At 38.9% G+C, this 13516-nt stretch overlaps 1 protein-coding gene across 1 annotated transcript in view; it reads left to right on the forward strand.

The window, feature by feature from the left end:
* The first annotated feature begins 1146 nt into the window (after nt 1-1146).
* The window catches only part of VSIG1 (V-set and immunoglobulin domain containing 1), a 33008-nt gene continuing 20638 nt past the window's right edge, over nt 1147-13516 (forward strand). Inside the window, exon 1 of the mRNA XM_058658971.1 lies at nt 1147-1332. Within this exon, the coding sequence (XP_058514954.1) occupies nt 1284-1332 (49 nt within the window). The 5' untranslated portion in view covers nt 1147-1283. The remainder of the gene's footprint in view (nt 1333-13516) is intronic.

The following is a 13516-nucleotide window of genomic DNA, read 5'->3' on the forward strand; positions in this document are numbered from 1 at the left end:
GTGAGACTTGTTTAAAGATAGGCTGTGAATCTACACACAATCATGAGACTGAACGCTTTAAGGTGATAAAACTTAGAATTTTTCAGGTAGATGGTTTAATGTAACTAATGTTCAGATGAGGGGAGGGGTAGATCTTGAAAGGACTGGGAATCCAGACTAAGGACTTTGGATTTGAGCGAAGAACCATTCATGGTGTTACTGAAAATGCTTGATTAGGGCCAGAACACAGGATGAAGGATGAGATTGGAGGGATCGTTTGACAAGTTGCTCCAGAAAGTGTGCTTTAAGAAGTGGGACAGGGACAGAGAGCTGAGAACTGGGACTGAGACATATTGGAGAAGGAAGAAATCTGAGAGTTTTTTTTAAGGGTGGAAACCATAGGCCTTAGAAATCACATGGAGAGTCAGAGGAAACCCATAGGTTTCTCATGGCTAACTAAATACAAGAAGAACTCTAATTACAAATTCGTGCTCATGGGAAGGCTCTTTGCTTAAACACCTTCCATGTCCTCCTGGGGAACCGTCCCGTCTAAGGAAATCCTAGACTACGTATTCAGTGACTTAATTCTGCAAAAATGGAGGCTCATCCAATAGCAATCTTAAAGTGTTCACTCACTAACTTGATTTTGAAAAAGTAGGTTAGCAAACAAGCACTATAAGGTTTCTAACTTGGGAAATTCTACTTCCAGTTTCGGTGGAGAGTAATGACAAATGCTAGTGTTTTAGAGTGATATATCCGGAGTTTGTTCTCATAGAAAGTTTTAGCTTCATAATCCCTAAACTCCACCTGTGAACCTCATCTTCCCAGGAACCTTATAGCACCAGTTCAGTAACCTGATTTGTAAAAGGAGGTTAGTGAATCAGTGCGATGAGACTTTCATGGAAATATTTGAAATTAATTAGGCTTGTCAGCTTTTATTTGCGTAGGCTCTCTTCCAACTGTATCTTTCCCCTCAAGTACAACTTTTTAATAAGATTGATTTTAAACAATGGGACTTAGAGAATCTGTGTACAAAGAGCTTGAAGAATTTAAATACGTGGGTTGATTATTAACACAGTAGCAAATATATCAAGGAAACACGCCCCATGGAAAGTGTTTCAAAGAAACACAAATCTGCCCCGAGAAAGGTTTGTGCCCAATAAGTAAGCCCGAAAAGGCATGTTTGCTTGGTGATGCCCAACAGATAAGCCTGGCAAACCTTGGTGTTACTGAAGAAGCCAGTTTGAGACTCATTCTAGTCGGCAAGCTACTGGCACCTGTTGCTCTCCACGAACCTGGCCACCATGGTGTTCGCATTTTGGAAGGTCCTTCTAATCTTCAACTGTCTAATAGGTAAGGAAAGGCTCTCCAAACTCCCCAAAAGAATTAGAAATAGTCTCCTCTTTTAAACTGAAATTACAGAGTTCTACGTAGAATTTCCTCTTCTATACTTCAAGGGAACTGTGACTAGCATGTTGTGTAAAATAATCTTCAGAACTGTGAGTAGCCAATATGTGCTGTGTTGCTATTTTGATGAGGGTGGTGGTGGTACCGGGTTGTAATATAATTGCTTTGTGGGGCCTCTGGGTGAAAAATTTTTTTTTTAAATCATGGTATCTTTATTTGGTTTGAAAGGTTGGCAGATAATTTTCTCAGAAGCCGAAGGTTGTATTAAGGCTAGTTTTCCCCCCTTTGTTTTACTTTAGCGTTTCCTTTAAGCTCCCTGTGTATGGATTGCTTTGTTATAGTAGAGCTTGGGGTGGGGGGTGGGGAGCTGCAGGGGGAGCACTCCCGGGGCTTATGCGTGGGAAGAGCAGAGATTTTCAAAGTGCTTTATTAGGTAATATTTCTCTGGGAATTGTGATTTTTCTAATTCTGTTTTGGAAAATATGTGAGTGATTTGTTGTTGTGGACAATATGGGTGATTTTAGGGCTTAGAGCCAAAGAAAAGCTGTCTAGAATCAAAAATTCTGTTGGTTTGACCCATGAGAGACTACTAATTCAGAAAATCCCTTAGGTATTTTTTTCAAATGCCAGCTATGCTTTGAACGTGTCCTTATGTTACACCGAGTCCAGTGTGGATTCAATAATATCATTTAAGGGAAAAACAGTGTTTGTGTGAATAAAGGAGGATTTTTAAGCCATCAGTAATATTGGGCAGCCATTAGAATGAGGGCTACTAAGTATATTTAATGACAAAAGAATACCAAGGATGAACTTTTAAGTGAAAGAGCATGATACGGGAGCATGCTTAGCGTGAATGAACAGAAGGCCATGCCTGAAATGTGCATGTGGTTATCCCGGGTAATGGGATTATGGATGATTTTTAAAAGTTTGATTTACTTAAAAGGTAGAGGGTCACAGAGTGACAGAGACAAAACATAGACATCTTCCGTCTGCTAATTTCCTCCCTCAGAGGTCCACGGCAGCTGGGGCTGGGCCTGGCCAAATCTAGGAGCCAGAAACTCAATCTACTCTCCCACATGGTTGACAGAGGGACTCGGCTCCTTGAAATTATCACCTGCTGTTTCTCGGTGTATACATTAGCAGGGAGCTGAAATGGAGAGCAGAGCTGGAGCTCGAACCCAGGACCTCTGAAATAGAATATGGATGTCTCAGGCGGCATCTTAACTCACTGTGCCACACACCCACCCCTGCATGATTTTGATTTTATTATGTAGCCTTTTCATATTTTCTGGGTTTTCTGCAAAGAAGATGGTAGCATTTTTATAATTAGAAAAGTATCACTTTTCAAATCTAACTAGTATTTAGTAATTGTTCTTTAAATGTCATGACTAAATGTTTCAATATGGATGTTTCAATATGTATGGAGTCAAAGGTCACCAGAAGGAAATGCTACCCAATCAGAATATCCAATAAACAATTCAAAGTGTTTTTTCTCAAAATACAATATAGCTGACTTTCTCTGTGTATGCTGTGTGCTATACAGATATACACATGCATATATGATTGAATTGGACCAAAGTAAAATATTGGTGGCATCAGTCCAGCATATGCAATGGGAACTTGATGGAATACATACATTGTTATTAGCTATACATACACAAATGAGAGAAATGAAGATTTCAGTACTCTATACCTGGCATTTACATCGCATAGTTGTGGAACAATGGAGAATATTTCCATCAGTGTGCAGTCTGGTCCTCTCTCTCACCTCGTTGCAAAGAGAAGGCCATTTTTTTTGGCATCAAGCACAGTGTCTGGTACATAGTAGGTCACGATAATGTTTGCTGACAGAATCAATTACCTTCTCAAACCCTGAACACCCAGAAATTATTTTTCAACCCTGAACACCCAGAAATTATTTTTCATTTACATATTTAAAACCAATTTTCTGTATAGCTAAGCAGTATAGATTTTATTTTCATCACAATATTTCTGTTGACTTCTTCAGAAATGCAAGACTACATTCCAATTCAGAGAAACTAACTTAAGCATTTTCTTCTGATAGATATTCCTGCATATAATTTTAGGTCTTTGTAATATGTGTTACTCACCTATTGGAAAAATATGTTAATGTTTGCATTTTCTAAAGGTATTGCTATGCATTTTAAAGCTGTAATAGACCAGAATGTGATCATAAGTGATCATTTGATTGTTTTGTAACTCAAAAATGGATTATACATGAAGTTGTGGGAAATTAAATCATTTCCATTGCATCAGGGTTAAATCTGACTGACACAGGCTATTTTGACTGTTGGTATATCATGGGAGAACAATAATTCTCCTGTCATCAAAGCTTGCTGGACTGTGGGCATGAAATAAATGGATGAGCAATGATTACCAAAACATGAGGCATAAAAAAATCTCCATCTCTCTTCTCTCTCTCTCTCTCTCTCTCTCTCTCTCCTTTACAAGTTTTAAAAAAGTATATTAATTGATACTTCAGATTATTCCCTTTAACAATTATTAACAATCAGCTCTGGCTTCTTTTAAGTAACCACAAATATTTCAACAGCATATGCATTTTTTTTTCTTTTTTAAAATTCAGTCAGGTCAGTAAGGGAAATGACAATTCTGGGTTCAAGTACTCATCGTTTAGTTTGCTATTTATTAGAGATTTGCTGTTAAAAGATTTTTCTTTGTCAATTTTAAAATAATTTCTCAGTTTAGAATGAATGAATCCAGATGAAGATAGCTTTCTTATTATCTGGCACAGAATCACTTCCGATTTAAGGTTAAATTTGCATTGCTCACTATCCCTGTATGACTGCCTAAATTCAAATTAGCCAAATGAAGAAAAACTACAAAGTCAATTTCGGGGGTCCACTGGTCACTTTTCAGGTGCTCAGTAGCTGCAGGTGGGTAGTGGTTACTGAAGTAGTGCAGGGCTCTAAACTTCTCATCACTGCAGAAAGTTCTGGAATAGAGGATGACCTCAGAGGTGAAAATAATAACAAGAATTGAATAATGTGACATTTTGAAAGACTCATCTGGAAATAAACAGCTTTGACGTTTGAGTATATTGTCACTCTCTTAGGGCTGGGCAATTTCTGAAAACCGTATTTCCTTCAGAATTTAGGAATTGGTTACAATGCTGGATATTGGAACTCGAGGCAAAAGATCTTGAGGTTTTGCTTTGTCGAGTGTCACCTATTTGCAGGACAATGTGTAGTGTTCTTAATAATGCTGTTGCTGCACTTTCAATTTTGAAATGACCATCCTAGTTCCAAGTGATATTAACGATTTGTGGATCTCAAATTAGCTACGTATTTATATGTCTTCTATTTTTTCTAAATGTTTGAAATATTTGAATGAGACTTATCATTCCGAAATGTTTGATTTTTACTCACCTCCATTCTGGTCTGTACTATGAACGACTCCCTGCTGCATTAACCTAACACACAGAGGATGTATTCGTCTTCATCATTGCGCACTGTTTGTGTCTGTCTTTAAGCACTTTTGCTGAGAGTAGCCATCAGAGGGTCCTGGTCCTAAGCTCCCTGGCCAAGTTGTAGCATTTAGCCATCCCAATAACAGCTATTAGGACCCAAACTGAAGGGGAAAATGGCCAAGTAATATCTCCAAAATTCATTGTTAAGTAAAAGTTCCTGGAAGCTTTAACATCCACCAAATCCCAGGTTCCAATATTTTACTTTTGGACATTTTAAAGTCATTTCGAAGTAATGCTTTAAGCACAATCAGAGATGTGGCTAACTTCCTGGAAAGAGGAGATTCATTCTTCTCTACAGTGGAGTGGACCAGTTTTCTCCTGGGATGCTTTTGTTGGAAAGAGCAGCTGCTTTCTAAAGGACAGTTTCCTTTTTAAAAAATTATTTTTATTTGAAAGGCAGATTTACAGAGGGAAGAAGAGAAAGAGAATCTTCCCTCCTCTAGTTCACTCCAAAAATGGCTGCAATAGTCAGAGCTGAGCTGATCTGAAGCTAGGAGCGAGGAGTTTCTTGAGGGTCTCTCATGCGGGTTCATGGGCCCAAGGTCTTGAGCCACGCTCTGCTGCTTTCCCAAGCCATAAGCAGGGAGCTGGGTCAGAAGTGGAGCAACTGGGATACGCATGGGATGCCAGCATTTCAGGCAGAAGGTTAGTCTACTATGCCACGGTGCCAGCAATCAACAGTTTCCTTTTGGGGAATAGTATTATGGGAACTAGGAAAGCACAGGGAGGTGAACATTGGGGAGAAAAATACTGCATATAATTCAGAGGTGCTGTGTTCATGTCTGCCTTACTAAAATATTTTTTGCTAAAAGCATCAAGCTGTTCTGACAAAGGTGCTGGATCAGATGGCCCAACTGTGATGGAGAACACAAGCTGTTCAAATCCCAAGAAATCAGGATGTCTAATGGTTTGGTTTTTCTTTTTATTTTTGAAAATGTTTGTCAATCTCTTAAGTTCTTTTTTGTCTGACTGCCGTCTGCCTATGCAAAATTGGAAGGAGGACAAGAATCTGCCTGTCTGTATCATTTCCTCTAAGCCACTCATAACCTCTGTCTCCCAGCGCACTCCTGCATTCCTGCCCCTGCACCCCCCCCCCCCCCCACACAACAGTTTGCAACTCTGCAGGCAGGTAAGACTCCAGTTCAACTGTACTGGCCATGCAGCCTGGCCAGCATCTCTTGAACTTGACCTTTTCTGATACTTCCCCATTAATTTTGTGGTCCATCCTAGGGAATTTTACACTCTGATTTTGCAATGAACAATGAGCAGTTAATCAGATGAACTGGGGTCTCTATAATGTTACCAAATTGTTGCCACTATTGCGGTCCTTTGGAATGTGCTGGTGTGGTCCTGAGAGCTGTTAACAGTGGCAGATTGGATTTGAAGGTAGGGAATTCTTTGTTGCTTCTGCAAATCATAGGGGAAGCTCATTGCTTCATTAATTTCCTTAAACCCAGCAGTTCCCAAACCACTTGTATTCCCAGGACAATTTGATAATATTAAAATTGAGGACAATTTCTGGTCTGAAGAATGTGACATACAGACTTATTTCTCCTTGATGCTCCCCTCTAAGCATAAATATAAAGCCTGGAAATAATGTAAGGGAGACATCCAGAAGAAGGCAAGAAGAAAGCAAACTGAGACAAACAGAAGTAAGGCATCATAGGTCTCCCACTCAGCAGAAAGGGACCCAGTCCTGACATTTCCTGCCCAGCAACCAAGCACCAGAGGGCAGCCCAGGTGAGCTTGTTCCTACCAACAGAAATGACAAATAAGTGAAATGAGTACTAAGATGGTTACCCTATTACAATCATTCCAAAATTCACATATTTATCAAAGCATCACATAAATAGGCACAATTATTATTTATTGATTACAATTTAAAAAAACAAACTAAACAGTAAAAATCAAATAAGGGCTAAATACTATAATTCCTATTTCTTATGAAGACCCTTTTAATCTGTAAGTTGCTGTTCAATTTACTGTGTCTCTACTTGGAATGTCTTTTTTGAATAAAATCAAACTACTTGCTTGTACAAATTGGAATCACAGAACTGAGAAATGCAATAACAAAATTAAAACTTCCTTATGGGTTCAGTAGTAGAGCAGAGATGACAGAAAATAAAATCTGTGTCTGGCGAAACCGCCACTCCGGAATGAAGGGGAAATAATAAGATTCTCAGTCCAAGGAAACCAAACCAATAAACAAAAATTACTGCTAGCAGACATAACCCGAGAAATGTCTAAATAAATGTCTTCAAGCAGAAAATAAATGATAAAGAATCTCAGAACATTGAGAAGGATGAAGAAATAACAGTAGCAGAAATGTGAGTACATAAAATGGACTGTCCTTTAACTTGTGAGTTTTAAAGATAATATTTGCTAATTGAAACATTCGTTATAACCACATCTTATACTCAAGATAGTGATATTTATAAGTGGGGAAAGTAAATGGACCTGAACAGAAGTGAGATTTCCAAATTTCATTCAAAGTGCTAAAATATTGATACCAGCAGACTGGTTTGACTCTTTTATGTACCCAGAGCAAATACTATATAAATCAGTGATTATGGTAAGTGTAAATGCATTGGATGGAAATCCAATAATGTGTTGCTTACAGGAAATTTACATTAAATTTAATCACAATGTGAATTGAAAGCAAAAGGACAGGAAAATATATATGTAAGTATGAAGTTCTGACAAATCTGGAGTAACTATATTACTAGCTGATAAAATAGGCTTCAGAGCAAGTAAAATTACTAGAGAGGCAAAGAAACATTAGCTAATGACAGAAAGATCTATCCAATCAAAGGACAGGATATTTTACTTTATTAAAGATTTATTTATTTTTATTGCAAAGTCAGATATGCAGAGAGGAAGAAAGAGAGGAAGATCTTCCATCTGATGATTCTCTCCCCGTGTGGCCACAATGGCCATGCTGAGCTGATCCAAAGCCAGGAGCCAGGAGGTTCCTCCAGGTCTCCCATATGCGTGCAGGGTCCCAAGGCTTTGGACCATCCTCAAATGCTTTCCCTGACCACAAACAGGGAGCTGGATGGGAAGCGGAGCTGCCAGGATTAGAACCGGCGCCCATATGGGATCCCGGTGCGTTAAGGGTGAGGACTTTAGCCGCTAGCCTTCTGTGCTTGGCATGAGCAAGACAGTTTTAATGTCTTCCCACTAAAGAACAGAGTCTCAAAATATACAGAAACTGAGAGGGCTAAAGGAAGAAGAAACAAATCCACAATTACACTTGGTAATTTCAGTTCTCCCTCTCAGATACTAATCTACTAAACAGAATTCAGCAAGGACATGGAAACTCTGAAAAATACAATTAGCCAAAAGGATCTAATTGAACATTTTTATTATTCCATCTTGATTTTTTCATAGTGCTTTCAATTCTTTCATCTTATATAGAATAATCCACCCAAAAAAATCAAGTTCATTTTTTCCAATCAACTAGAGAACATTCACTAAGATAGACCATATGCTTGATCATCAAAGAAACTTAAGTGTATTTAAAATAATTGAAGTAGTAGAGTATGTCCCCTGACTTTGCAGAATCAAAGTAAAAATAAGTAACAGAAAAATTCTAAGCAGATGAAAATTAAATAGTATAATCCTAAATAATGTACAAATCAAAGAGGAAATGTCAAAAGGAATTTTATTGAAATGGGTAGCATTTAGTTAAAGCAATGTTGAAAAAGAAGTGTATGTCACTAAATGCTTAGATTAGAAATAAAGAATCTTTTCAGTTTAATAATCTGTTTCTGCAGAAAGGAAATGAACTAAAAAGACCAAAATCAACTGAAAGCAAACAGCTGGAATCAATGGGATTGAGATAGAAAAGCTATAAATACAAATGGAGGAGAATCAAGAAGGCGGAATAGAGGAAGGACACGTTAAAACGGAAAGAAAAACATTTAATCAGGATGAAGCAGAGAGGACATATTCCAGGAAACAGGAAAGGACAGAACAACAGCAGAGGGGTACCTGGAGACTGACAGACACAGGAAAGCAGCAGGTACAGCAGTGTGGTGTTGCAGTGATTGATACTCCAGCACGGGGATCGAACTCCACCAGCAACCAGGTGGGAAGGGACTTTCACTGGGAGCTTGGGAGGTGAACCCAGACAAAGAACTGTCCGTTCTGCTGGTCCATTTGATTTGACCAGGAGCAGAGACTGAGCAGCAGATCAAGGACAGGCAGTGCAAGAACAGAGTGGATTTCATAGCCCAGTCAGCCCCCTAGAGCTGAATTGGGTGCCATTTTGTGTAAGGAGACAAAGGCAAGGGAAAGGACTGAGCATACGCTGAGTTGGGAGTGAACTCATTTCAGACTCAGTGAACTGTAGCAATGTGGCGTTCTACGGGTTCCACCCGGGACAGGTCTGGGTAGCCCTCGGATCTGATGACCAGCAGATCAAGAACTCTAGTGGTGGTATGTCAGGCGCCATTTTGCACACTGTGGCAATAGCTTTGGGACTGCAGGGGACAACAGTGAACTGCACATGTGCTGAGCTCGTGAGAACTTGCTGAGGTCAGTGGATTGCACTGGTCCCGCAGGAAAATAATACTGATTGTGGCATTGTATGGGTCAAAATATGTCCGTGTGGCACCCAGACCTACCGTTCAACAGGTTCTGACAAGATCAGTGACACCAACAACCTAATTATATAGGACACCTGGTGTCTCTCTAATCCTGGGACCTGCTCCAACCAGAAGTGGGAGAATGGATGCAGAGACAACAGTGCAGCCTCAGCATGGTATCACAGGAGGTAGAGAGTAGTGAGCCAAGAGTTGGGGCTGTGGAGACCACGGTGGAAATCTGACATAAGAACCCAGACCTGGAACTTGCTGAAGGTTGTGGCACAAGTGGCTGCAAGCAAGAAGTTGTGTACCAACTGCAATAAGTAAAATCAAACTGTAGACCTGTGGGTGACACAACTTAGAAACCTGCCCCAAGGAGAAGACTCTGCTAACCAGAAGTACAATGATCAAGAGCAAAAGAAGAGACAAAGGCACAATGAATACTACTGAAAACTCCCCTGCGAAGGAGCAAAACGCTATGCCAACCTCAGAGTTAACTGAAGAAGACATCGAGAAAATGGGGGACACAGAATCCATAAGACTCATTTAAAGCTTCTGATCAAAAATGAGAAGCACATACAAGAGTTCAAAGAATTTAAGGAAGCAATAAAGCAAATCAAAGCTGGTATATAAGAAATGAAGAACACAGTAGAGCAAATTAAAAGTACAGTGGAGAGTCTCCAAAATAGAATGAATGAAGCTGAAGAAAGAATCTCAGACTTGGAAGATGTTTCCTGTCATCAGGGGGAAGCCAACAAAAAGCTGGAAGCAGAGCTGGATCAGGACAAAAAAAGTATTCAAGAATTGAAAGACACTATTAAGAGGCCAAATGTAAGAGTTATGGGAGTCCCAGAAGGTGCAGAAAGAGAAGCTGAGTTTGCAAATGTATTTAATGAAATAATAAGAGTAAATTTCCCTAATCTGGATAAAGAATTGGAAAACAAGGTCCAGGAGGGGCACAGAACTCCCAACAGGCTTGACCAAAAGTGATCTTCACCACAACACATGATCATCAAGCTCTCTTCAATCGAACATAAGGAAAAGATCCTTAAATGTGCATGTGAAAAAAATCAATTGACATATAAAGGAATGCCAATTAAACTCACAGGAGATCTCTCACAGGAAACTCTACAGGCCAGAAGAGAATGGAGTGACATATTCTAGATTCTAAAGAAAAAAATTGTCGGCCCTAGGATAACATATCCAGCAAAGCTTTCTTTTGTCTTTGAAAATGAAATAAAATTCTTCCACAGCAAAGAAAAGCTAAAAGAATTTGCCTCTAACCCTGCCCTACAAATGATACTGAAAGATGTTCTCTTGGCAGAGAAGAGGAATAGCACCTACCAAAACCAAAGGCAAACAGGAAGAACATCCCAGTAAAATGACAGCAGAAGACTAAACCAATGAACAACCCATTCCTAAAATGACAGGACCAAAGTAATACGCATGTATATTAAACTCTGAATGTAAATGGCTTAAGCTCAATCAAATGTCAGAGATTAGTAGACTGGATTAAAAACAAAACCCATGTGTTTATTGTTTGGAGGAGACACACTTCAACAAAGATCAGCGGAAACTATATCGCATTGGTTTTATTGTTTTCTGTTGGTTTCATCTCTTCAAACCACTTTCTTCTGATTAAATTCTTCAATGACTCATAGATCATACAGTAACATCATTTTCTTCAAGAAGGTTCTTTTCATTTCTTCAGCTACATGTTAGTCATTTATTAGCATGTTATTTAACTTCTTGGTGTTGTTAATTTCTTTTTTCTCCCTGATGTTGATTTTGTTTTGTGGCTCTTCATTTAAGGGGATGTATAGTAGCTGTGTAATGGAGACTGTCATATCTAGTAACATGTCATTTAACTTCATGGCATTGTAAATTTCTATTTATTTTTCTGTTGTTGATTTTGTATCATGACTTTTCATTTAAGGGGATGTACAGTGCTGTGAAATGGAGACTAACATCCAGATGTGAGGATGCAGTGTGGTATGCATTTCTGCTTCCAGACAAAGATGGACTTACAATGAAACTGTTTACTATATCTTGACAATAGGATTCTGGACTCTGCCATTGTCCATGCCCGCAATGACGGACATATGACTGTGTATGAAGAACTATATGTTAGTAATGATATAGAGGAACTAGGAGGGGGGAGGGAATTTGGGAGGGGATAAGGGAATATGGAGCGGTATCATAAAATGATAGCAATAATAATAAAATGTAAAAAATAAATAAATCAATAAAATTTAAACAGTCAAAATAAAAAGCTATAAATAGAAATGAAAGGGGCAAAAATCTGGTTCTTTGGAAGACGCCAGGAGAATTGACAGGCCTCTAGCCAGACTGATAAACATGATAAGAGACAAGACACAAATTACCAATCTAGATGTGAAATATAAGGTATCACTACAGGTCCTCATGAACAACTTCATAGTCATGTATCTGGCAGCTTAGAAGATACTATCCTTCAAAATTAATAAACTACCAAAAACTCACTCCATATGAAATAATCCAAATAGCCATACAACATTGAAGAAATTGAAATCAGGGACCAAGTGTTTTGCTTAGCAGTGAAGACATTTGAATTCCATATTAGCGTACCTGGTTTCAATCTCTTGTTTTGATTTATGACTCTAGTTTCATGCTATTGCAGATCCTGGGAAGATACAGTGATAGCTCAGGTTAATTGGGCTCCTGCTACTCTCCCTGAGGGATCTGAACTGCATTACCATATCCTGGCTTCAGCCCTGACCCAGTCCTGGCTAAAGCAGGCATTTGAGAAGTGAATCAGTAGATTGAGAGTGCTCTCTCTTTTCCTGCTTCTGTGTTTTTGCATCTCAAATATATGAATAAAAGTTTAGATTCAAGTAACTTGAGCACATACTTTATAATCGCCTGCAGGATAAGCATTTGGCCCAGCTTAGATGGTATACAAGGTCACATTCACAGACAACGGGTTTAGGATTTGGAATTAGAACAGCCAACAGTTAACCTGTGCTTAATAGTGAAAGACTGAAGTTTTGTCCCTTAAAATTGGGGAAAAAGCAAAAATATCCACTCTCACCTCTCTTAGCACAGTACTGATAGCTATAACCACTCCAATCAGGCAATTAAACATCTGTATTGGAAAGGTGAATATTCCTAGCTACCTATCAGAAAGCTAGCACCTATATTATACAGATAATTTTCAAAACTCAACAATAAAAACCTAAAGAGTCCAGTTAGAAAATGAGCCAAATATGTATCAACATTTTATTGAAGAAGACATACAAATGGCAAGTAATCACATGAAAAGATGGATAGCATTATTGGCCATTAGAGAAGTGCAAATTGCAATAGTAATGATATATTATTACACATCTATCAGAATGGCTAAAGTAAAAGATAGTGACAACACCAAATCCTGCTACAGGGGTGGAGAAACTGGATCATGCCTACCTGGTTAATAGAAATATCAAATGGTGCAGCCACTCGGGAATACACTGTGGCTAGCCTTAAATAAAACTAAACAGATAACTACTACTTATACTAGCCATGACACTTTTGGGCATTTGTCCCAGATAAATGGAAATTTATATTCACACAAACGTCTGTACATGATGGCGTGTGTGTGGTCATAACTAAGCTACCACGTGGTATTTCTGTTATTGGGGTGCCTGGTTTTGAGTCATAGCTCTGCTTCCAATTCAAGTTTTCTGCTAATGCACACCTTGGAAGATATCAGATGATGGCTCAAGTACTTGGGACCCTGCCACTCACAGGGGACACTTGGATTGTGTTCCAGGCTCCTGATTCAGTCCCAGGTTAGCCGAAGCTGCTGTGGGTGTTTGGAGAATGAAAACACACGTGGGAGCATTCTGGTCTGCCTCTCTGCATTTGAAACAAACAATTAAATAATAAAACTGAAACAAAAGTGAAGCATCTTGTGAACTTCAGAAGTCTGTATATAAATGTTCATTGGAGTTTTCTTTATCATCTCTAAAACTTGGAAAAGCCAGATTCCTTAAGTAAGTGGGTGGTGAAACAA

Source organism: Ochotona princeps, chromosome X (assembly GCF_030435755.1).
Source record: "Ochotona princeps isolate mOchPri1 chromosome X, mOchPri1.hap1, whole genome shotgun sequence".
NCBI classification, from domain to species: Eukaryota; Metazoa; Chordata; class Mammalia; order Lagomorpha; family Ochotonidae; genus Ochotona; species Ochotona princeps.